Source organism: Vidua macroura, chromosome 27 (genome assembly GCF_024509145.1).
Source record: "Vidua macroura isolate BioBank_ID:100142 chromosome 27, ASM2450914v1, whole genome shotgun sequence".
NCBI lineage: Eukaryota > Metazoa > Chordata > Aves > Passeriformes > Viduidae > Vidua > Vidua macroura.
This window is the reverse complement of record NC_071597.1, coordinates 3,641,022-3,663,486: the sequence shown is the minus strand read 5'-3', so window position 1 is coordinate 3,663,486 and position 22,465 is coordinate 3,641,022. Positions and strand designations below refer to the sequence as shown.

The window sequence follows — 22,465 nt, the reverse complement described above, 5'->3', positions numbered from 1 at the left end:
TTACCCACAGTGATATGCTGTAAACTTCTAAATTTCTCTTCCTGATTGTAGAAGGAAAGATTATATAAAACATGAGAATGACAGCTTGCTTTCCTTGTAATATGAAATTGAGAATGTATTGGGAAAAATGGAGCTTTTTATTCCTCTGAAATTGCTGAGCACCTGCCCTTTGCTGTGAGATCTTCCTTACAAGAATGCTAATTTAGGAAGGTACATTTTAAAAGAACTGTTTGTTGCAAACAGCAACACTCTGCTTTTGGAGTTTATAGTTCCTGGCCACAGCTAAAGCAGTGTAATCAGGATTGATATTAATGTGTTCATCCTGAATAGCAGCATGGTGATTTCTGTGTGGATGGTACTGTGGAGAAGGGATGGTGTCTCTATAAAACATCCATCTGTCATGGAACAAAGATCTCTGCCATGCCAAGCCTAGCCCAATGAAGGAAAATGCAATAGCTTAGGGGTTTTTCTACTTAAGAGTTAGTGAAGTTAGAGAGGGGGCAAAGAGGGAAGGGGAGAAGCTACTCACATTTACAACAAGAACAAAGATGAAAGTCCAGATGGACAGAATGATGATGCATGTAAAATGATGCTGCATGTAAAAACTCACCTACTCACACTGAACTGAATCTTTCTTAGCTGATTAATAAGTACAGGAAAGAAGTCTGTAACTGAAAACTAAGATTGAAAGCAAAAATAACATCTTGTAGTTCTTCATCCTTTGGTCCTGCAGTGGGGCTGCAGTGTGGATAGGTGTTGTACCTGGCATGCAGCTCTGCACCACAGTACTGCCAGGAACACTTCATGAGAGAATGGTGCACTGCTGAAAAGTGAACAGTCCATGAAGTTATTTCAAACTTAGAATGAATGGCATCTGAATGCAGAGCTAGCAGCCACAAAACATTGTATTGTAATTCCATTTTTGGGTGCTAAGGCTGTATTAAAATTGGACACCCTTTTCTTCTACAGTAATTATGATTGGTGACGTGAGAACTCATCTTCATAAAAGGCCTTGGAGATGAAAGGCACTGTGTATAATAATAATAATGCATGTTTCTGAGTTGGAAAACAAATTTGTGTCAAATACATCCTCCTCCTCAGCAAAGAACAGCAGCAGAATATTAGCAATGTTTAATTTCATCATTTAGCTGCTTTCATTGAGCTGCCTTCTGCTGTCCAGAACTAATTAAATGTCTCATGCCAGAAGCAGAACTTTTTACCTTCTATTAAATTTTATATTAGTTCTGCTAGTTTGCTATGATGTTTTTAGCACAGAGACTATCTAGTGGAATCTGTCTTAGTTTAGCACAGAAGTTTCTTCTAAAATTACTTTCTGGGCTTCACCAGTGAGTAAAACTAGAAACAGAACAAGCCTGAGAGGTGTCTTTTAAGGATTTGCTGGTGAGAATTAGTGTCCTATTAATTTCTTCTGCAAATAAATCCTGAAAATAATGAAGTGTTGGTTGGGTGTTTTAATTGCAGTTCCTGTATGCTGATGTTGCTGGCTGGCTGGCTCACCAGATGGAGCTGTAGGCTTGTTATCCTTCCCTGGAGAGTCATCCCTGAATCCCTGAACTGTGCTGCTGTGTGAATCCAGTGAATTCCTACCACTGAAAAAGACAAGCTACCAGAATGACTTGGCAGTCTCTGGTAGAGAATAATAAGAATCCGTTCATTTTGGCTTCTTGCAGGAGATCACACCACAGTGTTCAGACTGTTGTATTCACTCTGTAGTCTGTGGCATTGCAGAATTCTTCTGAGGCAGCTGAAACGTGATTGGGAAAGGCTGCATCATGGAAAAAAAACCCAAACAAACTGTTTGAGAAGCAAAGTTCTTGATCGTGTCAAAACCAGAATTCCTGGGCAGTGTGTGAAGTTTGAGCCATTGTCCACGGAGAGGCTGGAGCTGCACCTGTACAGCTTTGGGCTGGGATGCTGAGCAGAACCTCTCTGGCCAGGTGTGGGCAGGTGAGCACCTGGAGCTGGAAGTGACTGAACCAGTTTCAGGAACTGCTTTAGCTGTGTCTGCCTGCACTGCAGTGCTGCAGTGCCAGCGTTTCAGGATAGGTGCTTGAGTTCAGAAAGGAGCAGCAGTGGATTCAGGCCGTGTACAGATGGCAGTTAACTCCTGGTACCTGCTCCTGCTGCCTCTGATTCCTCCTTGGAACACAGCACTGCTCTGGGTTGAGGTGGGGTTCACTTTATTCCCGGTGTTTTGGGTTTGTGCTGAGCATGGTGATGATCTTACAGAGATGTTTTTGTTACTGCTGAGCAGGGCTGACACAGAGCTGAGGCCTTTTCTGCTGGGGAGGGGCTGGGGGGTGAGAAAATGGGGGGAGACAGCTGAGCCCAAGGGGCCAAATGGGTAGCCCAGGCCATTTGGCACCCTGCTCAGCATGTACAGCCTGCAGTGCTGCTGTTGGTCCTCCCCTGTAGCAGCTGCACGTGGAGCTCCTGCTCTGCCAGGGCTGGCTGAACACAGCCACTGCCCACGGGAGCAGTTCATGCCTCCCTTTGCTTGGCTGCACACGTGGCTTCTGCTTTTCCTGTTAGAATGTCTTTGTCTCATGCCATGACCATTGGGATTCTGTCCCCAGTCCTGCTTGGTGGGCAGTGAGCAAGTGTTGGACAAGGCAACTGAGAGGTGTTTTAAAAACTTTTATTTTATATTTCGTTTCATGAGAAGGGTGAGACAATACAGATGTTATAATTCATGACATCACAATCAGAAGTTAACTATTTCTTAATTACAGTACACTATAAGCATTTCTTGGCTGATCAGCTTTAGCTACACTATGCTGTAAATGCTTTAATAATCTAAAATTACTTTTTGTGGGTCTTGCTACAATGTATTTTTTATAGTTCTATTTTTTTAAGCATTTAATATTTTTTGTAAGGCTATCTTTTGAAACGTTTCTAGTTCAATTTCTCAACAATATCTGCCTTATTTTATGGTATTTCTAAGTTAGTATTTCTTATTTTAAAGTTTGCAGACATGTATACTGCGTGACCTTTTTGTTAGGTTTTGAGAATTTTCTACAACTCCATTTCCCTGCGTGGGTTTGGCCCTGGCTGTGGACAGACCACAGCACGTGGCTGAGGATGGAATTGTTCAGCTCAGAGACAGGAGCTCAGCTCTGAATCCAACAGGTCCAGTGTCAGCCCCACCCTGGTAGTGAGGGCTCATTCTGAGAACACTATCCCTGACAACTCTTTTTGGTTTTTCCTGTGCTTCATTAACAGTACAAAAATCAAATTTTTGGGAGGGGACTGCAGCACTGCAGAAAGGACTGTGAGCAGGCAAGCAGCTACAGGGTGTGGAAGAATGTTTTTGTAGCTAAGGAATCTGAATGTCTGAGATTTGGGGTTGTTCCTGGCATCTCTTAGGCTGCCCTCCTAGCTTATGGACAAGAAGTTTTAAGCCACAAGCTAAATATAGCTTCTGGTTTTTTCATTCAGAAAGTGTTTTGGTATTATTTCTCTGTGTGGGTTATACAGATAAATATAATAGTTTTTTATTATTATATATATAATTATATGTGATTTTATAATATATATTATATATTATATCATAACCATTAATAGATATAATTATATATTCTTATACTATATTATATATTATATAGTAACCATTAATATATATAATTATATATTCTTATAAAATATCTATATTATATATTATATAATAACCATTAATATATAACAATTAATACAGAGGATTGATTGTTTAAGTACTTGGGAGAAGCTACATCAGGAAGAATTTTATGTTTTATGTGACAGTTGATTACTCTAAATGAGATTCTCTCCAGTAGGCCTGCACTGACAACGACAGCTTTTGGGAATATTACATGAAAAGAAATTAACAGAAGCTGAGCTTTGGTGGATGCATACAATTCTGAAGGCATTTAAACAAGGGAGTAAAGAGGTAGCAAGGACTCGGTGCCTACCAGCACTCAGCTTTGTTCTGCTCTCCTGTTCTGCTTGCCAGCTGTACTCCCAGCTGTGCTGTCACTTTGGACAAGGCTCTCTTGGAGAGTACCCACACATGCTGGTATTCCTGCCTGACAAAAATAATACCAAAATCCTTCTTTAGTTCCTGCTCCTTCAGGACTTCGAGTCCTTCACGGCTTGTTCAGTTTAGCTCTAAGCCAAAAATAGATTTACTACATGTAAGTAAGCAAAATTATGCTTAGAATAATTGCAATAGTTGGGAGTTTGGTTTCCTGTATTTGTAAGACCATCATTAACTGCTTTGACAAAAGGAGGAAGTTAATTAAAGATAATCAGTGCCACTGATGATGATGATTATAGAGAAAAAATAATGAGGAGGCAAATTATTTGACAACAGTCTGTATTAAAGAATGTGCTAAGAATATTTCCTGACTGGCTGAGGAGAAAAAATCTTGTAGAAAGAAAATAGTGTTTTGTTTTCCTCCATAAAAACAGAGTCATTTCTGAGATGGTGTGCTGGTTTTGTATTGGATGGTTGGATGCCTGAGGTGTGGGCTGGAGGAAAGGAGGAAGGGGAACTGACAGTGAGGGCACACTGTAGAGTGAAACAGAAAGCATGATTTCTTTTAGACATTCCTTGGAGTATTTGGAAAGGAGAGCACTTCTAAGAATGCTGATTTCTAATTTTTGGAGTATTTGGAAAGGAGAGCAATTCTAAGAATGCTGATTTCTAATTTTTGGAGTATTTGGAAAGGAGAGCACTTCTGAGAGGGCTGATTTCTCATTTTTGGCTGAGCAAAACACAAGGAAGGGAAGCACCTTCCCGTGTATTTCAGATGGCAGTGTTTCAGGACAGGACCATGGCAGAGAGCAGCTGTGCTGAAGCTCAGCCTCAGTGCCAGGTGCAGCTGCTGGGGGTGTTTGTGTGTGGATGAAGGGGTGAAATGTCCCCAGTCACTGCTGCTCTTCATCATCCAGGGCACACCAAGGGACAGCACACCACGTCACATTTGGTGACACCTCTTTTCCGTACCCCACCAGGGGAACTGCCAGAATGGAATGCAAACCATTCTGAGCCTTGCAGTCACAGGGGAAAGCCAGACTGAATGGGTTTGGAATCTCTTCTACAGGAAATATTTTCCTGAGGAAGTCTGTGACAAGCATGGCAGGGACACACGTGTCCCTGTACTGCTTCAAGCAAACATTTTGTTTTCAGAAGCTGTGACAAGCTCAGTGTGGTATCTTAACCTTCCTAAAGGCTGAGATGCTTTCTGATTAATGTATTTAGCCTAAGATCATTTGCCAATCACTTGAAAGTGTATGTGGTCTTGAGACACTGAAATTATGATATTTTCATCACTATCATCTTGTTTTTGCAAGGAAGAATACCATATTTGAGATTTTGAAACATGATACATGAATACATCTTAGGCATAAACACCCTAGACCTAAAGTCCTGATTTTTCTCTTTTTGTTGGTTGGTTTTGTTGCTGTTCCATGGCTGGAAATCAGTCTGGCCAAGGTCTTGTGTTTAAAACAAGCAAACGTCCTGTATTCAACACTTCACACAAGTAGGAGTATGCAATGAATTTAAAGCAAATGCAAACGTGTTAGGTGGTTTTTCCCAAGAGTTAAAAATGTGAGAAAGAGCACATCAGAAATTATGATGTACAACATTCTGGCTGTTTAATTTAAAAACACATTCCAAGCAAACTATTTTTAAGGAAAAGTAAACACAATAACTTCTCATATTGAAATGAAGCTCTTCCCTGTTTCTTCCAGTGTATTTGTGAAACAAAAGGTAGAGCTCCTTGTTTTGGAAAGGAGAGAAAAAAAGCTACCCTAACCCTAATCATTTCCCTGCAGAGACTGAAAAGCAGAATACCTGAGCTACAGTTTCTAGATTTGCTCACTTTATACAGCGAGCAAAGGGAAGAGGAATAACAACAGCAAAATGTAAAAAGTCTGGAAAACCCTTGGAAAAGACAATAGCCAAAGTTTCAGATATGGATGCAGGCAGAAGCAGGTTTTAATTACACCATTGTTAGTAAAACTGCACAAAGGCTTGTCAGGTTGCAATTCATTGTAGTCTTGTCTATCACCTTTTGTTGCCAGGCTCAAAAAGGAGGTAGATAAGAGAAGTTTTTGCATAACAGTTGTAAAATATTGTCACTAACCCACCCCCACACACCCATTTTATTTCACACTGACAAAAGCTGAGATGAATGAGTTGTCTGGCCCTTCCCACTGTGTATAGTCATTGGCTGGCTTGGTTCTAAAAGGGATTTTAAAAAGGGGAATAATGTGCCTTTGCCCAGGATCTGAGGCTGTCAGGGTGCTGAAAAGCTGATCTGTGACCATGCAGATCCCTTGGGCTGTGTGTGCTGTCTGTGTCCTGACACAAATCACATCTCACTCTGTGCAAGGGTGGCAGATGTTTAAAAATGATGCTACAGAAATCATTCCTGAGATCACTGAAAATACAGAAACACCAATGGAGCCGACTTTCAGCAACAACAACACCATGAATCAGGCAAAACATGGAGGAAGACACATACAACAAGCTCCAGACCTTAATGGTAAGAAAAATATCATTATTACTGTTTTGGATCCTAGCGGACAATTTGTAAAAGAATTTTTGTTATCATCTATGTTTGTTTATTAACAATTTAAGTGTGGCCCAGCTGCTTTAAGTGATAGAGATTTACATCTACTGTTGAAGAAGTATGAATATAAACATTAGAAAGAATATATTGGAGTTTACTGATGCAAACATCATCTCTCTGTTGAGCATTGCTACTCTGCCCAGCTGCTCTCTGCAGACAACTCCAATACATAAAACCTATAGTAGATGTTACTTAACACTTCTCTTTGTTTTGTGAGGAAATATCACCAGTTATCTTTCTCTCTTTAATATGAGGATGGGGGAATGGGTTGACAGTGGAGACAATAATATAAATTTCTGGTATTTAGGAACATCCACACCAATTGTGACTAGAATCACACACCAAAAGAGGCACATTGAGGTTTTGTTCAGCTAAATGAGAGAAGTGTGCTGCTCACTGTCCTTTGCTAACAGACAGATCTTCAGCCAGGTTCCAGCAGCCAAAAATGCTTCAAGATACACTGTCACTTCACCAAGTGTCTAACTTTAGCAGTGATGCAAGACACCAGCCTTTTGAGGAGAGACAGAAGATGGAAAGCTAACACCAAACAGAGAAAGGTAGCTTTAAAAAAGTTTTCCACTGGAAAATAGGGCAAGCTTGGTTCTCCAGACACACAGCATAAAGCACAGAGCAACAGAGGCACAGATCAAACTGAGAATTTCCACTGTTGTGCATGGCAGATCTTAGCCAGCCTCCTTTTTCTGGGGACAACTGGAAGGCAATTGTGAATTTCTGCTGCAGCTGTCATTGAGGCATTTAAAACCACAGGGTTATCAATTTTAAAAGAAAGGGGAAAAAAAAGTAATGCTTTTAAGTGTGTGACCTTAAAAGTTTCTCATTTCCTAAGAGGGGGAGCACTCTGTTCCTCCCAGGCAGCCCCACCAACCACCAGGTCAGAGCAAGTTGGTTTTCTTGCCACATCTCAACACCTTCATTTTTAGCCTCTTACTGCTCTGACATCAGCTGGGAACCTGCCCCACTGACAGGTGCATATTTTTCAAAGTGGAAAGCACATTAACTTAAGAAATCCAAGACTGAAGGAGACTGGGCAGTTGTTGAAGATACACAATGGTTTTGTATACTTATTTTGGCATCTTTAACATAAGGAATCAAAATTATGATGCAAGTGGGCAGACCTTTCTGGAACATATGCACCAGACCATGAGTGACTTTGCACCTGCACACTCACAGGACAGGACATAAATGCAGATAATATCACCTACAGAGCTGAGGCAAGTGCCTGGATATTTAACTGCCTGTGCATTATGGAGGTACAATACACCTTATTCAACACATTTTTTAATTGACAGACAGAATTTTCTTAGATGCTTATGGAACTTGGCAGTGTTAGACTGAAGTGCACGTGGAGTTCAGTGGCCAGGATTTTTGTCACAGCTGGCAAGGATTGCTTAATTTCATTAATGAAAAAATGAACCCTTGCTAGCTGTACTTTGACAAATATAAATACACTTTGACAAATATAAATCTGAGCACTGAAAGTCCTGTTTCTGTACTTCACAGGAAAACCAAAAATTAAAATGTCTGTACAAATACTGTTCTGTCAGTAATGATTCAAGGTCAGAATTCCTTTTTGCTGAACTAAACCTTGTACACAGTGAGGAGAATGGGCCTAACAGACACAGCCTTCTCTGTGAGCTGACCTTTGAAGGCTTCCACCACAGTGTTCCTGAGTTAAATCTGTCCTTTTGACTGAGAGAAGAACATTCATGTAGATGAATAACTAATGTAGATTAATAACTTCTAGATGAAGTTATTTGATAAGCACTTAAAAATCAAATTTTGTGTCTTCCCAACAAGTCAATTAACCAAGGATGTGATTTGGGAAGAGCCACTTGTAGGAAAACTTATGCTCCTACAACTGGGAAGTTTCTAAATAGTTAATGCTGAGAAATCTTGTCTTTTCTAGTGCTTCATTTGCCTAGAATTACCCATTGAGAAAAAGGAGAGGAAAAAATCTGTAAGGTTGCTAATAGCCAGAAGATGCCTCTAGCTCTCAGGGGAACTATGTGGGACATGTGGAATTACCACAGAGAACAGGAAACTTGGAAAAGCTGCTGCCTGAATAGTGGGAATTCCTTAATGCTGTTGTTAGCTGTGATTTCTCTAACCTGGAACACATCATGCAAGCTAAAAACCACTTAAGGAACACTTTTTTTGTTGCAAAAGAATTTAAATCTGGAGTCAACATCTGAAGTCAATCGAGTTAAACCAGAGCACTGGGGGAAGGTGTTGCCCACAGGTAAATGGAGCCAGGAGAATACTGCCAAAAATTCCCAGCTGCTCTATTCCCCCCCCCCCGACCCCCACCCCCACATCACTGACACAAAATGTACCTGGTGGATTTTATTCACCAATTTGCACGTTGTTATTCAAAGATCTTACAGCTGGAGTAGCTGAATAGTCAGGAGCTGCATGAATGAGCCCTTGAGATATTTCTTCTGAAAATCTGCTCTGTCCAAGTCATTCAGCTTGTGTCTAGCTCAGAGAGAGATCTGCCACAGGAACTGTTGTGGTTTGACACTGGCCCAACACCAGGCACCCACAAAAGCCACTCGCTCACCCTCCCCTGCACAGCTGGGTAGAGGAGAGAAATGTTTTTAAAAATCTGTCAGATTATAGCCCTTATGGTCTGATAAGAGAGTGAGATAAACTGAGCTGGAGGTTGCTGGAGGTTTGGAGGTTCGAGATAAGGACCAGGAGAAAAACACTCCAAGGGTAAAACAGGCTTGGCTTAGAGGTACAAAATGACTTTATTACTACCAGAATCAGAGGAGGGTAATGAGAAGTAAAATAAGCCCTTAGAAACACCTTTATTACCCCAAACTGTTCCTCCTTCCCACCATCAGCGCAGGCAGACAGGGCATGGGGGGGTTTGGTGGGTGCAAAACAGGCTTGGCTTAGAGGTACAGAGTGACTTGATTACTACCAAAATCAGAGGAGGATAATGAGAAGTAAAATAAGCCCTTAAAAACACCTTTATTCCCTCCAAGTGCTCTTTCCCACCCACAGTGCAGTGTAGAGGGGGTTGGTGGGTGCTTTCTCAGAGCTGGCAGGGAAAGAGCCCGGAAAGAAGGAAAAAGCAGGAATGAAGGGAAGAACAGGAATGAAGGAAAGAACAGGAATGAAGGATTACAGGAATGAAAGAACAGGATTTGAGGAAAGAACCGGAAAGAAGAAAGAGCAGGAAAGAAGGAAAGAACAGGATTTAAGGAAAGAGCAGGAATTAAGGAAAGAATAGGAATTAAGGAAAGAGCAGGATTTAAGGAAAGAGCAGGATTTAAGGAAAGAGCAGGAATTAAGGAAAGAACAGGAAAGAAGGAAAGAGCATGAATTAAGGAAAGAACAGGAATTAAGGCAGGAGCAGGAATTAAGGAAAGAACAGGAACTAAGGCAGGAGCAGGAATTAAGGAAAGAACAGGAACTAAGGCAGGAGCAGGAAAGAAGGCAAGAGCAGGAAAGAAGGAAAGAACAGGAAAGAAGGAAAGAGCAGGAATCACGGAAAGAACAGGAACTAAGGCAGGAGCAGGAAAGAAGGCAGGAGCAGGAATTAACGCATTCCCTGTTCGCAGATGCCGCGGGGTTCAGCTGCCGGGAGGTGCGCACCACGCGGTTCCTGACGGACGGGCCGTGCCGCAGCCTGAAGCCGGTGAAGGAGCTGCTGTGCTCGGGCCACTGCGAGCCCTCGCACCTCCTGCCCAACTCCATCGGCCGCGGCAAGTGGTGGCGGCAGAACGCGCTGGATTTCCGCTGCATCCCCGCGCACAGCCGCACCCAGCGCGTCCTCATGGCCTGTCCCCAGGAGGAGACTCGGACTTACAAATTCCGAGCGGCCACGTCCTGCAAGTGCAAGCGCTACACTCGCTACCACAACCAGTCCGAGCTCAAGGACTTCGGCAAGGAAAGCGCCCGGCCCCAGAAGAACAAGAAGCCTCATCTCTCCAGAGCCAGGAGCGGCAAATCCAACCAGCACGAGCTGGAAAATGCCTATTAGCGGGTGGCTCTGGGTGACACAGACTAGCAGCTCCGGATGTTTTCTAAACCATCAAAAGGCACTCAGAGGCCACAGCATGATGTTCTGACTGCAGTAGGTTCCAATTCCTTCTGCTAAGCTGGGTCAAAGGCTCACATAGGCAAAAATCGATCAGATTGTAGCACTTATGGTCTGATAAGAGAATGAGATAAAGGCAGCTGGAGGCACCCCTTGGAGGTCCATGCCAGTTTGTGTGTCCTGCACGAGTAGGAAGGCAGAGGAGAGTGAAGCTGTTGTGGGGACAATCACACTTTGCTAGGAATCATTCCACTCACTTGATGTGAAAAGAATATTGGGATCCCTTTCCTGGGATCCCTTTCTTGGGATCCCTTTCCTGGTCAAGGATGCAGGACAAGGTTGCAATTAGGGAAGCACCAGGAGAGTCAGCACTCTCTGAAGGAGCCCTAGAAAGTTTGGGGTAGCAGGGATTTCAAGTGATGGTGAATGAAGTCAAATTGTTGGGAAATTAACACAATATCAGATGTCCTCATGCACCACGTGTTTCCTTTCAAACGCAGAAACCAAAATATGACACTGGTGTTCTCAAAACAGAAGTAAAAGTGGGACAAATCTATTTCATACTTTTAATTAAAAGATTATGGGCTTGACACATTCAAAACTGAGATCTGGCTACTAAAACCATACTGATTTAAGAACAGTGATTTGTTTTAGGGACAATTCAACAAATCCTCCGAAGTGGAGCAGATTTATGAAAAAGATGCTCCACTCAAACCAGATAACCTCACTGATGTTTGTCCTGTAAACAGCTAACATTATACATAGTTTAACATAGAATATACTGATTATTCCTTATTTCCTAGAACATGTTTGACTTTAATATCAGCTTAGATACATCCATTTACATTTTCTGTTCTGTAGGGTTTGGAGTATCTGGCCACACACTCTGTAGCACTAAAACTGTGCAAACCAAGCTCTGTCAGTAAGGTGGTGGTTCTGCATTAAAAGTGAGCCTCTGCTAAGTCATGAATTCCTCTAGAAAAATCTTTAGGATATGCAGCTTTGATAAGTCTTTAGTTTGGCAGCAACTTTCCTTTACTTAGCTTCTCAACACTCAGACTAATGTTTGTGTTTTTACATTAAAGGATATTGTTAGAAAGTGAATTGTCACATACTGTATACATCCTGTAGAATTTATGCTGAAATAATATAAACTGTGGAAATTTGAAATGTTGATAGATTTTTCAGTTATTTTATGTGGGACCAGAACCTAGAGAGAAAAGGCATCATTTCAGAGAGTGAATTACGTATTTATTTTTTTCCAGAAAATTATTTATGCAATGTTTTAACTTGTAGAGAACAAGAAGTAATACTGCTTTAAAAATATTTGTCTGTTATTTTAAATTTTAAATACATTGTTAATAAAGTAGAAACAATAATTAATTATAGAAAGACTCATTGATTTTCAGTTACAGTCTAAAGCTGATTTCCTGCAAAGCCAGGGATTTACAGAACAGTCAGGGTGTCAAGTCCAGTTTCTGTGATCAAAAGTGTTGAGATCCTTAATTCTACCAAGCTACACATCCCTAAAGAACCTCCATCCTGGAGCTCCTTGCTCTGGTACAGGAAGTTTCTCATGGAAAAGTTCTTCCTGGGCAGATGAGTAGCTCAGAATTATTTCCACATTCTCATTTCTGCTTCCCCCAGACATTTCCTGATTCGTGTGTTCACAACTGGATAAAGCCACCAAAGAAAACAATAAATCTGTGAACTCTCAGTCAAGAATTCTTGGTTGAAATCTGATTGCTTCAGATTTCTTTCATTAAAAAAAAAAAAAAAAAAAAAAAAAAGAAAAGAAAAAAGAAAAACAGTGTGGAATCCTGTTGCAAGGGCTGCAAAGCAACAGTTAAATTTTTTTACAGTTTGGTATTGTAGACCTATGCTCATTTTCATTTAATATTTAAGAAACATTTTCCAGTAAAGTCAGGGAAAACTGAGCTTGGGCTGCACATGCAGGTCTTTCAATGCAGATGTAAAGATGAGCAGCTTTTTCAAGACAACCAGTACATAACTTGTCCTTTCCTTACTGTGACTTGATACATCACATAAAAACCCAAAAGAAACCATTGTCACAACTGCAGCAACATTTCCCAAACTTATCTTTGCCTTCACGAATTTGACATTTGAGGCTTAATTTTCAGAATTCAGTATGAGCACTGCAAGCAGTGCTGAAGTGAGAAAAGCAGCTCAGTTCTCTGGAAAGATGCTCCACAGTCTCTCAAGCATCTAAAGTCAATTAAATATTAGTTTTTAAATATTGTGATTAGCCAGTGAAAGAGACTTGCTCCACTTCATCTCAGACTCCAGCCTGGGTTTCAGGCAATTCAGAAGCATCAGGCCTGCTTCAGGTGAGCCAGGAATGTCTTTCTCCCAAATATTTCACCTAGAAGAGGTCCTCTTACCCCAAAAACCATGTCCCATGCACTTCTTGTCTCCCAAAAGTGTCAGTATTTCGTGCTCTTAAACTGCCACTCCGAATCTTGCATTTTTCTGACTCACAATGTAAGGATTCATTCTTTGCAAGCCATAAAAGCTTTTACAAGAATCCCAGTGGGTGAAGAGTCCTTTTATGCTGTATTTCCTCTCAACACCCATCCTGTTGGCAGTGACTTCTCACTGCTTTTAGCACAGGTTAAAGGTGGATGAGATGAGCACTCTGCAGACATGACTGGCCTTCTGTCATCTTTCTCCTGAAACAGTCATCTCCAACCACCACTTTTGCAATTTATGTTACCAGGAGAGGAACAGGAAATAGTGTTTTGCTAACAGCTGGAAAAATCAAAATACAGGATGTTTCAGAGATAGACTGCCCCATTCTCCTCCACCATCACATCCATGGGCTCTTTCAGACAGAGAATTTAAGATTGTCTATTTATTTATTTACTTTTTTTTGCAATCACCCTCTATTTTTTAACCTCTAATATAGGTGTGCATAACCTGAGAGGAGAAAGCATCTCTAACTGTGGGTTTGAGAAAGTGTCTGTAGGAAATCTGAGTTTCTCTTTTACACAAAATTATATACTTCCAATTCTTTTCAAAGAATGGACAGTGATCTGCTGGGTGCTCCTTCCACAAAAGCAGGTTAGATTAGATTATTAAATGAGATCGTTTGTCTTTGGAATTGTAAATTCTTCAAAAGAGAGTGAACATCTTCACTGTCATTTTTGCAATAAAATAGCACAATTTTGCATTGTTGAGGTGCTGCTGATGTATCAGTAGTAACAGGTCACTGCTTTTACCCTCCCTTGGCTGGAGGCAGCTGCCTGTCAGAACTGGGCAATGCCACAATGGGCAGTTCTCAGAAAAGAAATCAAGTCACTTTTTTCAGACAGAATCCATGATTTCTCCAAATCTGCTTTTCCACCCCACTTTTATTTCCAACAATTTGTGTAGCCCGTGGCACATTCTTTACAATACACTCACTGGCTTAAAATAGTCACTGTGCTCACTTCATTTCTTTTTCTGGCAAAAATAGAATTCTGCTGTAATTCAGTGAAAAATAAATCTACCAGCAGAAGAAGGATCCTGCTGGTATCCACAAGGCCCCAAAGATTTTGCACAAGGTTCATCTTTTTAATTAGAAATTGCACAAAAAAAGAGCATAACTTTATCCAGTGAGCTCCTAGGCCCAGAAAACACATCACATGTGTGTTCTGCAAGTGTGGTTGAGAAAGTCAGCATTGTGAAATAGAGAAGGCATAAACATGTATTTTTTTAGCCATATGACATCAACTTATAATTAGCTTGTTTCACTCAAATTAGTGCAGCATATGGGTACACAGAACAACTTTTCTATAATAAACAGCCTCAAAAGCCTTAAACTATCATATAACATATTTATATGTAGCTGGAGTTTGGATTGAACATGCTGTGCAGCTGGAACCTGAAATTTGATCAAGTGGAACTCCCCTTGATGGGCCAGTAATGGAAGTCTACTTCTAAAATAACTCAGCATTTAAAATAAAGCCAGCACAAATTGCAGAACTTGCAGCATATGCAGCCAATGTCATTTAGCTCCACAAAACAGTGCAGCTGCTCCCTGCAGTCCTAGAGCCACCAAAGGAAAATTCACCTCCAAGTTTCTTCAAGGGCTTGACATTTTTCTTCCCTGTGGAAACAGATTTTAACACTGCATGTTGGAGAGTCAAGCAGCAGAGTTCCATGGACAAGGCTCATGATGCCTTGTTGACATTTCATTGCATTGGGAGTATGAGGCTTTGCTGTATGTTTTTGTATTATTCACCAAAATGAATTTTAATCTGGGTAGAGTATAACAAACACAGTGTGTCTCAAGACCAAAGGGAGGAAGTAATGCTGATTTTTCTGTCTCTGTTAAGCATTTCTGATGCTGTACCCTGAACTGGTTATTTCTTTCAATCCTAAAAGCTTTCACTGTTCTTCTATAAGAGCAAGTTCTTACTGTAAAAAGAGGATAATAAAACAATTCAGTAAAACCTGAATAGAGGTAAAGCTCTTCAGCACATGCCCTGCTAATTCTGAAATATAACAAACACAAAGAGAACCTTTAAAACACCTCACCTTTACCACATTACAGCCTCCAGATAAATTGAACACTTCAGGGATGGGGCAGCCACAGCTTCTCTGGGCAACCTGTCCCAGTGCCTCACCACCCTCACAGTAAAGAATTTCTTCCTAAAATCTGACCCTCTCCCAGTTTAAAACCATTGCCCCAGGCTCCCTGATGCAGAGGCCTGTCCATGTTTCCTCTAGACCCTATTTAGGTGTTGGAAGTCTGCTCTAAGTTCTTCTGGAGCCATAAACATCCATTGTAGCCCTCCCACCCCAGATGAGTGTGTGATGTGAATCTTTTTGGGTTTTTTGGCCCCATATTATCCACTTAGATTACATCTGATTTCAGTGGGCCTGTCATGACACTTAGGAACTCACACTTCAGATGGAAATGGTGAATTTTCTGATGAAGAAAGAACACATTGCTCTGTTCTTGGTGTCCAGAAGGGTAATACCATCATTTTTATCTCCAAGGGGAGCAGCCCCAAGTCCTGAGTCCCAAATCCTTGACTGAGTTACAAACCCAAAGCCATGCATCTCCCCACTGAAGACTCCCACCCCAGGATGTTTGCAGCACTAACCCTAAGGCTCAAGCTTTCTAGTTCATGGCTTTCCAGGCAAATTAAATGTACTCTCAAACCAAGCAACAACAGGGTATTTATTTCATGGTTATCAAGCCCCTAAATTAAACAGACATCATTATCACTCCCCCAACAATTTAATGCTTGCAGCATGAGGTTATTTCAATTAAGAAAACAGCTCAGCCCTGGCTAAATAAATAAGTGATGTCATCCTTCATTCAGACCTCCAGATTCTTTGGTGTAAAACCTTCCCTTAGGAGAGGTTTTGGGACACGGTGGCTCCTCTGAGACTATTTACATCTCTCAATTTCTCTAATCTCTTCTTCCTTCCTTCCTCCTGTCTATTTCCTTCCCTTTCACTATAAACTGGCCAGTATTTAACTCTAATGCTTCCAGTCTGCCCAACATGCTTTTAGAACTGGGTGGTTGTTGGTTTGTTGTTTTGTTGGGGTTTTTTTATAACCAGAAATAAGGCTTAATTTAAGGTAATTACTTCCCCATTTGGAGACTTCTGCTATTTGCAGGGCCTTATTTTTTTTCCCTAGTCAAATTAGCAGGAGAAGTTAGTTTTAAAAGTGATAGTTTTCTCCTAAAATTGTTCTTTGGATTAAGGGTAGAGCTCAAACCCAGAAACTTCTCACTCATGTTGAATTTCTGCATTTCTAGAAACAAAAGTGGTGCTATCAGGAAATTATTGGGGGGAGGAAGAGGACAAACAATTACATAGACTTCCAGTGAAAATAAGTATTTAAGCCTGATCACCAATTTAAAAATGGGCCCATTGCAAAAGACACTTTTCTCTAGGACTGTTTTTTGGTTTTTTTTTTAGCTGTAATCTCTAATATGGCATTGAGAACTCACAGTCAGTCATAAAGATTGAACTTGCACTTTGTGGAAATAAAAGTGTTAATAAATGCAAATATTCGATGGAGCATTGTCCACTGGTAGGAGTAAGTGAATAGGACATCCTTAGTGGGAAAACTGGCATCATTTCAGAATCCAAGCACCACACCCTCAGACAGATCCCTTTCTTCTATTTGGAGTTCTGTCTGAATAACCTGTAAGGATTTTAACTAGTTCTCCATTATTCTGGGGGGTTGGAACCCCAAAGGGGCCACTGGATGTGTGCAACTGGTTTGGAGCACAGTCTGAGCTGGCAGTTTGCATGTGAGCAATAAACCCAGCCCACATCCAATTTACTGCTCAGCTACAGAGCCCTCAAATCTGGAATTCTGGTTTGGTCAGCAGTGCCATCACCCTGTATTTACTGAAAAACACCACTATTATTTTGAAGTATGTGTTACATATAGACATGGCAAAGGATCTTTAATTCACTCGTATTTCTCTGCAAACAGTGGAAATATAAATTCTAATATATATTTAGAGTGCAGATAGAATGACACAGGCCAAGGGGTATTCATGCAAACGTATTTTATGGGTGCTCTTTGGGGAAATGACTGTTATGGTAAAAATTCTCTGGACCTGGCTCTTCAGGGAGACCTCACACACAAGTCTGGTGAAAGGCTGGTTCAGAAATCTTGGAAAAAAAAATAAAAAAAAGGAAAACCCAAAAAACAGAAGTAAGAAGAAAGTAATGCCCAAGTGATAACTGCAACTGATATGGGTTTCTGTGGAGCTGTACTGATTTTTGATATCTAGCTCCTAAGACAGTATTTAAAGAACAATCACCCAGATTGCATTTATAAGGATATAAGTTTTAAAAGAAGTTTAGAAGTTTAAAAGAAGATCTCTGTGTATGAAAGACCAAAAAAGCCATACTAATCAGCCAGAATAAACATATTTAGCAGTAATAAAAGAAGGATCCTTCACATCTGCAGCCATTGGCAATTTAAAATTAGTTAATATTCAAAAATTTCACTCTGAGTTACTGAGCAGTATACAGACATAGTTAGCTCCAAGAAGCACATACATAAAGGATATAGATGTGAAAGAAATAAATGGAAGTAGAATGGGATAAATATATTGCAATTGTGTGGCAATGTATTTGTTGAGGAAGAAAAGCAGTTGGAATATTGGTAAGGCAAATCAGAAAAGTTTAAATGGATCTGAGTTACTGAGTCCATTTTGTTTGACTGCCCAAAGCCTTGAGCCCTGTGCATGTTTGGTGTTTTGTGTCCTAAATTACAATATCTGGCAAGAAAAAAAATTGGGGTTGTCTTTGATCCTCAGTTAAAGCAGACTGAGAAAATCCCTTCATAATTAGTTAATAATTCATGGGGCTTAAATTGTTGTTGTAGCATGATCTGTGGGAACAACAGAGGAGAGACATTTCCTGCAGAAAGAATGCTGAAGTTTAATTACTACGCATCACACGAGGGAGAATTTCAATTTTTAGGGCCCTCTGTTCAGGCAGTTACTAGGTAGCCAGCTTGTAGGGGAATATTGATGCTTTATTCTCATCTCTGCTGTGCCAGAGAACAGTGGAGGGGCCTCATTCTCATGATGGGGTAGGAGGAATGCTGCACATTTCTTAGGTCTTATCATCATGTACATTGCTATGCCAGGCAGTTTAATTAATAACTGTCGACATCTTGTCATTTATCATCACCCAAACAGGAGGTAAGGACCCTTCCATGTACAAATAAATTAAAGTTGTCTCCCCCAGTCTCACGGCTTTGCTGCTGTCACTCACTCGTGTTGTCCTTCCTGCAGTTCAAAGAATTGCATCTTATCTTGCTCCCAGGACTGGGCAGCTATTTCTGTCCTGTAAAACAAAAATACATGCAAGCCTCGTGGATAATCAGCAGCAGTATTGCTGGGGAGAATTAAATTATTGAGTTCACCAGAAAACATTTAGCACTAGATTTTAAATGTCAAACCATTCGATTATTAGATTATTGAGTTCACCAGAAAATGTTTATTTTAAATGTACTACAAGGAAGTACATTTTAATGTCTTCTAGATTTTAAATGTACAAAACTCTTTCATGAGCAAAGAAATGCAGAAACACCACAGTCAGATAATGGTGTCAAAATAAGCTTTTTCACTGACTTTAAATGTCATCAGGGCAATATCTTATTTTCATATCACAAAGCTAAATACTAATTAGTTCATGTCAGTAAATTGCTCATCTTTCTTTGGAATCACATGCAGCACATAGGAACACTCTGGGTACTGCAGGAGATTTTGTTCCCAACACTCAGGCCTAAAAACCCTCTCTCTGTGAATGCTTTGATTCTTAATAGCAATTTGCAGGAAAAGCCAATTCCAGCTGAAATGAGAGGGCAGTGTGATAGACACACTCCCGAACACAATGCATTTTTGGTAAATAAAAATAAAAAGTTTATTAGATGTCCTCTATCATCAGGGACACAGCATGCCAGGGACAGCACACAGGGAAACAGGAGCCCCACAGATATTGTTATTTAAGTTAAAAAAAAAAAAACCAAACCAAACTGAACTCCATTTGCTCTGTGCAATACACTGAATTGTGAAAAATTTCCGTGTCAATTTGTGATTGCAGACAGAGCTCTCTGTGTCTGTCCAAGACTGAATGGTGAGAAATTTCCATGTTAATTTGTGATTGCAGACAGAGCTCTCTGTGTCTGTCCAGGACAAATGATGGAGCATCTCTGTTTCACTCTGCAGCACCTCTGGCTGCCTGATGGAGCTGCCTCATCCCTGGCTCCTGAGGGCAGCAGGAGGTGATGGACTCCTGCAGGGACCACCAGAACCTCCAGGCAGAGGCTGCCTTTAAAGAATCATATTCATCTGCAACTCTCTAAGGTATTTGTTAAAGCCACCAGGATGATTCAGGCCACATTTTCATCAGGAAAACAGCTGAGAAAATTGTGCCATATGGGAGTGTTGGAACCCTGGTTACTGAGAATTTCACACTTTCTGTGCTGACAGTCTCTGACCCTCAGGAGAACACTGCATTGACCTGAGGCTGTGGAGAAGCTTCCAAAATGGAATGATAGAACTGGGATTGTGGGGGTGGAGTTTGAATAGAAGTGTGTGATATCACAGGGTGGAAAACATAAGAGTTTAAGGGTTTAGAATATAGTAACAGATATATAAAGCAAGATGAAAGTTTTAGGGTGGTTCTTCTTCTTCACCTTCTTCTCCATGGGTTTGGGTGGTTTTGTGTAATTGGATAAAAAAATCCACATTGCAGGCACAGGTGACTGGTTATTGGGTTAAAAGTGAAAATAATTGAGGTGTCATTTCTTAATTGGACAGTTTATCCTTAAAAGGCCTTGTAGAGAGAGGCAGGGCTCCATTTTTAGTTTGTTAGAGTGAAGTGCTGTAGAACTCACACTCTGTGAGACTGTAACAGACATAAGAACTAACAAGCATCTGAGTCCAAACAAGAAATGCCATCTCACACATTTAATCCTGACTGTGGCAGAGAAAAGAAGCAAAAGAGGAAAAAGAAAAGAAGCAAAAGAATCCACAAGGCAGTGTGACCCTCTCAGGTGTCCCAGCTCTGTCCCTTAGGCTGACCCCAGGTGCAGGAGAGCTTCTGCAGCACTGGGGAATATGTCTCTTTCAAACTCTACACCAAAATTTCATGAAGAGGAGACACAAACACCAGCCAGCACACAGATAAGTGCAAACAAGAAAATCCTGCACCAGAGCTTGTGAGATCCTCTTGTCTAAAATGTCCCAGGGACAAAAAGCAGCAGGCACGAGACGGAGCAAAGGACAGAGACCTTTCACATGCCAGCCTGAGCAGCAGCCCATGTGTCAAGCTCAGGCCCAGGTGTCAAAGACCTGAACTGTGAGTGCATGTTAATCATGAGATGTGGTAATTCTGGCCCCTTCTGGCTGCAGAAAATTGCCCTGTTTGGCTGGAGCCAAGCTGAAATAGCACGTTGGGCATGCATCAGGAAATTACCTCAGAATATACGAAGCCTCAGCCTCTAGGTGATAAGTAAGGGCCCAACAAATTAATCTCATCATCTGCATGCATCTTTGGATGCTGCTCTGTGCCAGGCCACAGTGCGTGGGCTGGAGCCTATTTTTTTTCATTTGTCTAAGTTAAATTGGTGGTTTGAGTTACTATGATACAAATGTTCTATTCTGTGCTGTCTGCATGGCAGATTGTTCTTACTGAAATAGGAAGAATTATCATGTTATATTTTACAGACCTGTGGACAAATGATTATGAGCCTTCTTTTGTCAATGTATCTTGAATTATACATTACATTAGTCTGGTGAAGGGAATTCATGGACATCCTCTGTCTATTTTCCTTTAATGGCAAATATTTTTATTAATAATTGTAACTTAATTATTTATTATGCCATTCAGAATCCACTCACTTCTACAGTCTAGCTCTGAACTGCATTCCTCACTGTATTATTAAGGCCTCTCAAGATCAAAAATCACATCTAAGTGAAATGGAAAAAAAGAGTTGCCTTAGACTCATGATTGGAACTTAGGTATGCCATTAAAAAAAGAAAAAAAAACATTACTTCCCATTACTTTATAGTGAACAATCCTCCCTCCATTTCAAAGAAGTACATTTATTTTTCCAAAATATGTCAGTAAATTTTGCTGTCCTCTGAATGTTTCAGCAGCAGAAAGAACAGAATCATTCCAACTCTCCCTTTTTTCCCTGACACACACAGTGACCCTATTGCAGACACAAGGAGCACAGGCAAACCTTTCTTTTGCTTATATTCTATCTTTCTTGTGTTCATTTTAGAGATAGCAAATGGAAGATTTGGGTGTTTTCTCCAAACCTATTATTTACTCTGAAAACTAAATGCTTTAAGGCACAGGAAGACCACTTTGTGTGCAGAGTTTTTAGACTCTTCAATACATTTAAAAATACATGCTCAAGACACAAAGACCCCACAGATTACTGTGAGAAATAATCCTGTTACTGCAATATCAGTCCTTAATGATTAATTTCTAATCTTTGGCAAACGATAAAAATAATGACAATAAGCAGAGGAGAATATATGTAATATAATTCATTTTCCAGCTCTTTTTCTTTGTTCTGCAGACAGTAGCTAACAATATATTTATTAACTCATCCCTGAATGGTGGTTACACATGACAGATGTACCAAAAGTTTATTTTCTGTTTGTCTCTACTTTCTAGAAAAGGGGAAATTATTCCTCTTGGATGAAATCTAGGGCATGCACAGATGGGAATACAAGTGGTTTTTACAGATGCAAACACATGAATATTTCTATTGTAAGACCATATTAGTTTAGTTTCTTCTACCCTTTTTATTTGGTAATAGATTTTTACTCCACAAACCATCGAACCAAATGCCTCTCAAATAAGAACACCCTGCTGGTATAAGCCCATGGAAGGAGGCTTCCAGGCAAAAGTCTGTGGCAGATGACACAGAAGGAAAAAAAGGGGTTTTTTGTGCCAGTGGGTATTGCAGGAGAGGCAGTTTGTGAGAGGATTCTTTGTGAAACATTCCCCAGTCTGAAACCCCAGCAGTGAAAGCCAGAGTGTCTGTACAGCTCTGCTTTGGACAAATACAGAATTACCTGCCTTCCAAAGTGAGCTGGACTCCTTAGGTGTGCCAAATGCCTAAGAAGTAGCAGAGAGCAAATTCCATAAGAGAAAGACCCTGTGCAGCATTAGCTCTGTTGGAAACCTAGGAGACTGGAAATATACCTATCATAATTCATGCAAAACCCCAAGCTCCCAGTTATCTGAAGGCCTAGGACTGACTCCT

General features: G+C 40.7%; 2 protein-coding genes and 1 long non-coding RNA gene across 3 annotated transcripts in view; 1 reads left to right on the top strand and 2 right to left on the bottom strand.

Annotated features, from left to right (window-relative positions):
- Window positions 1-6,410, bottom strand: part of LOC128819775 (ubiquitin carboxyl-terminal hydrolase 42-like) — an 88,489-nt gene extending 82,079 nt beyond the window's left edge. The window contains exon 1 of the mRNA XM_054000115.1: window positions 6,406-6,410. The gene's annotated coding sequence lies outside the window, so the exon portion shown is untranslated. The remainder of the gene's footprint in view (window positions 1-6,405) is intronic.
- On the top strand, window positions 6,311-12,099 carry SOST (sclerostin). Its single transcript, XM_054000126.1, has 2 exons — window positions 6,311-6,530; window positions 10,208-12,099. The coding sequence occupies exons 1-2, from the start codon at window positions 6,311-6,313 to the stop codon at window positions 10,627-10,629; spliced, it is 642 nt and encodes a 213-aa protein (XP_053856101.1). The 3' UTR covers window positions 10,630-12,099.
- A 2,200-nt stretch (window positions 12,100-14,299) lies between these two features.
- LOC128819921 (uncharacterized) lies at window positions 14,300-22,378 on the bottom strand. Its single transcript, XR_008440785.1, has 3 exons — window positions 22,275-22,378; window positions 18,451-18,522; window positions 14,300-14,794 (listed from the first exon to the last, which is right to left on the bottom strand). It is a non-coding gene; the product is annotated as an uncharacterized LOC128819921 (long non-coding RNA).
- Between the last annotated feature and the right edge of the window lie 87 nt (window positions 22,379-22,465).

Coding starts and splice junctions, on each gene's coding strand:
- SOST (XM_054000126.1), top strand. CDS start 6,311: ATGCAGATCCCTTGGGCTGTGTGTGCTGTCTGTGTCCTGACACAAATC. Junction 6,531..10,207: donor ACAAGCTCCAGACCTTAATG/GTAAGAAAAATA, acceptor CCCTGTTCGCAG/ATGCCGCGGGGTTCAGCTGC.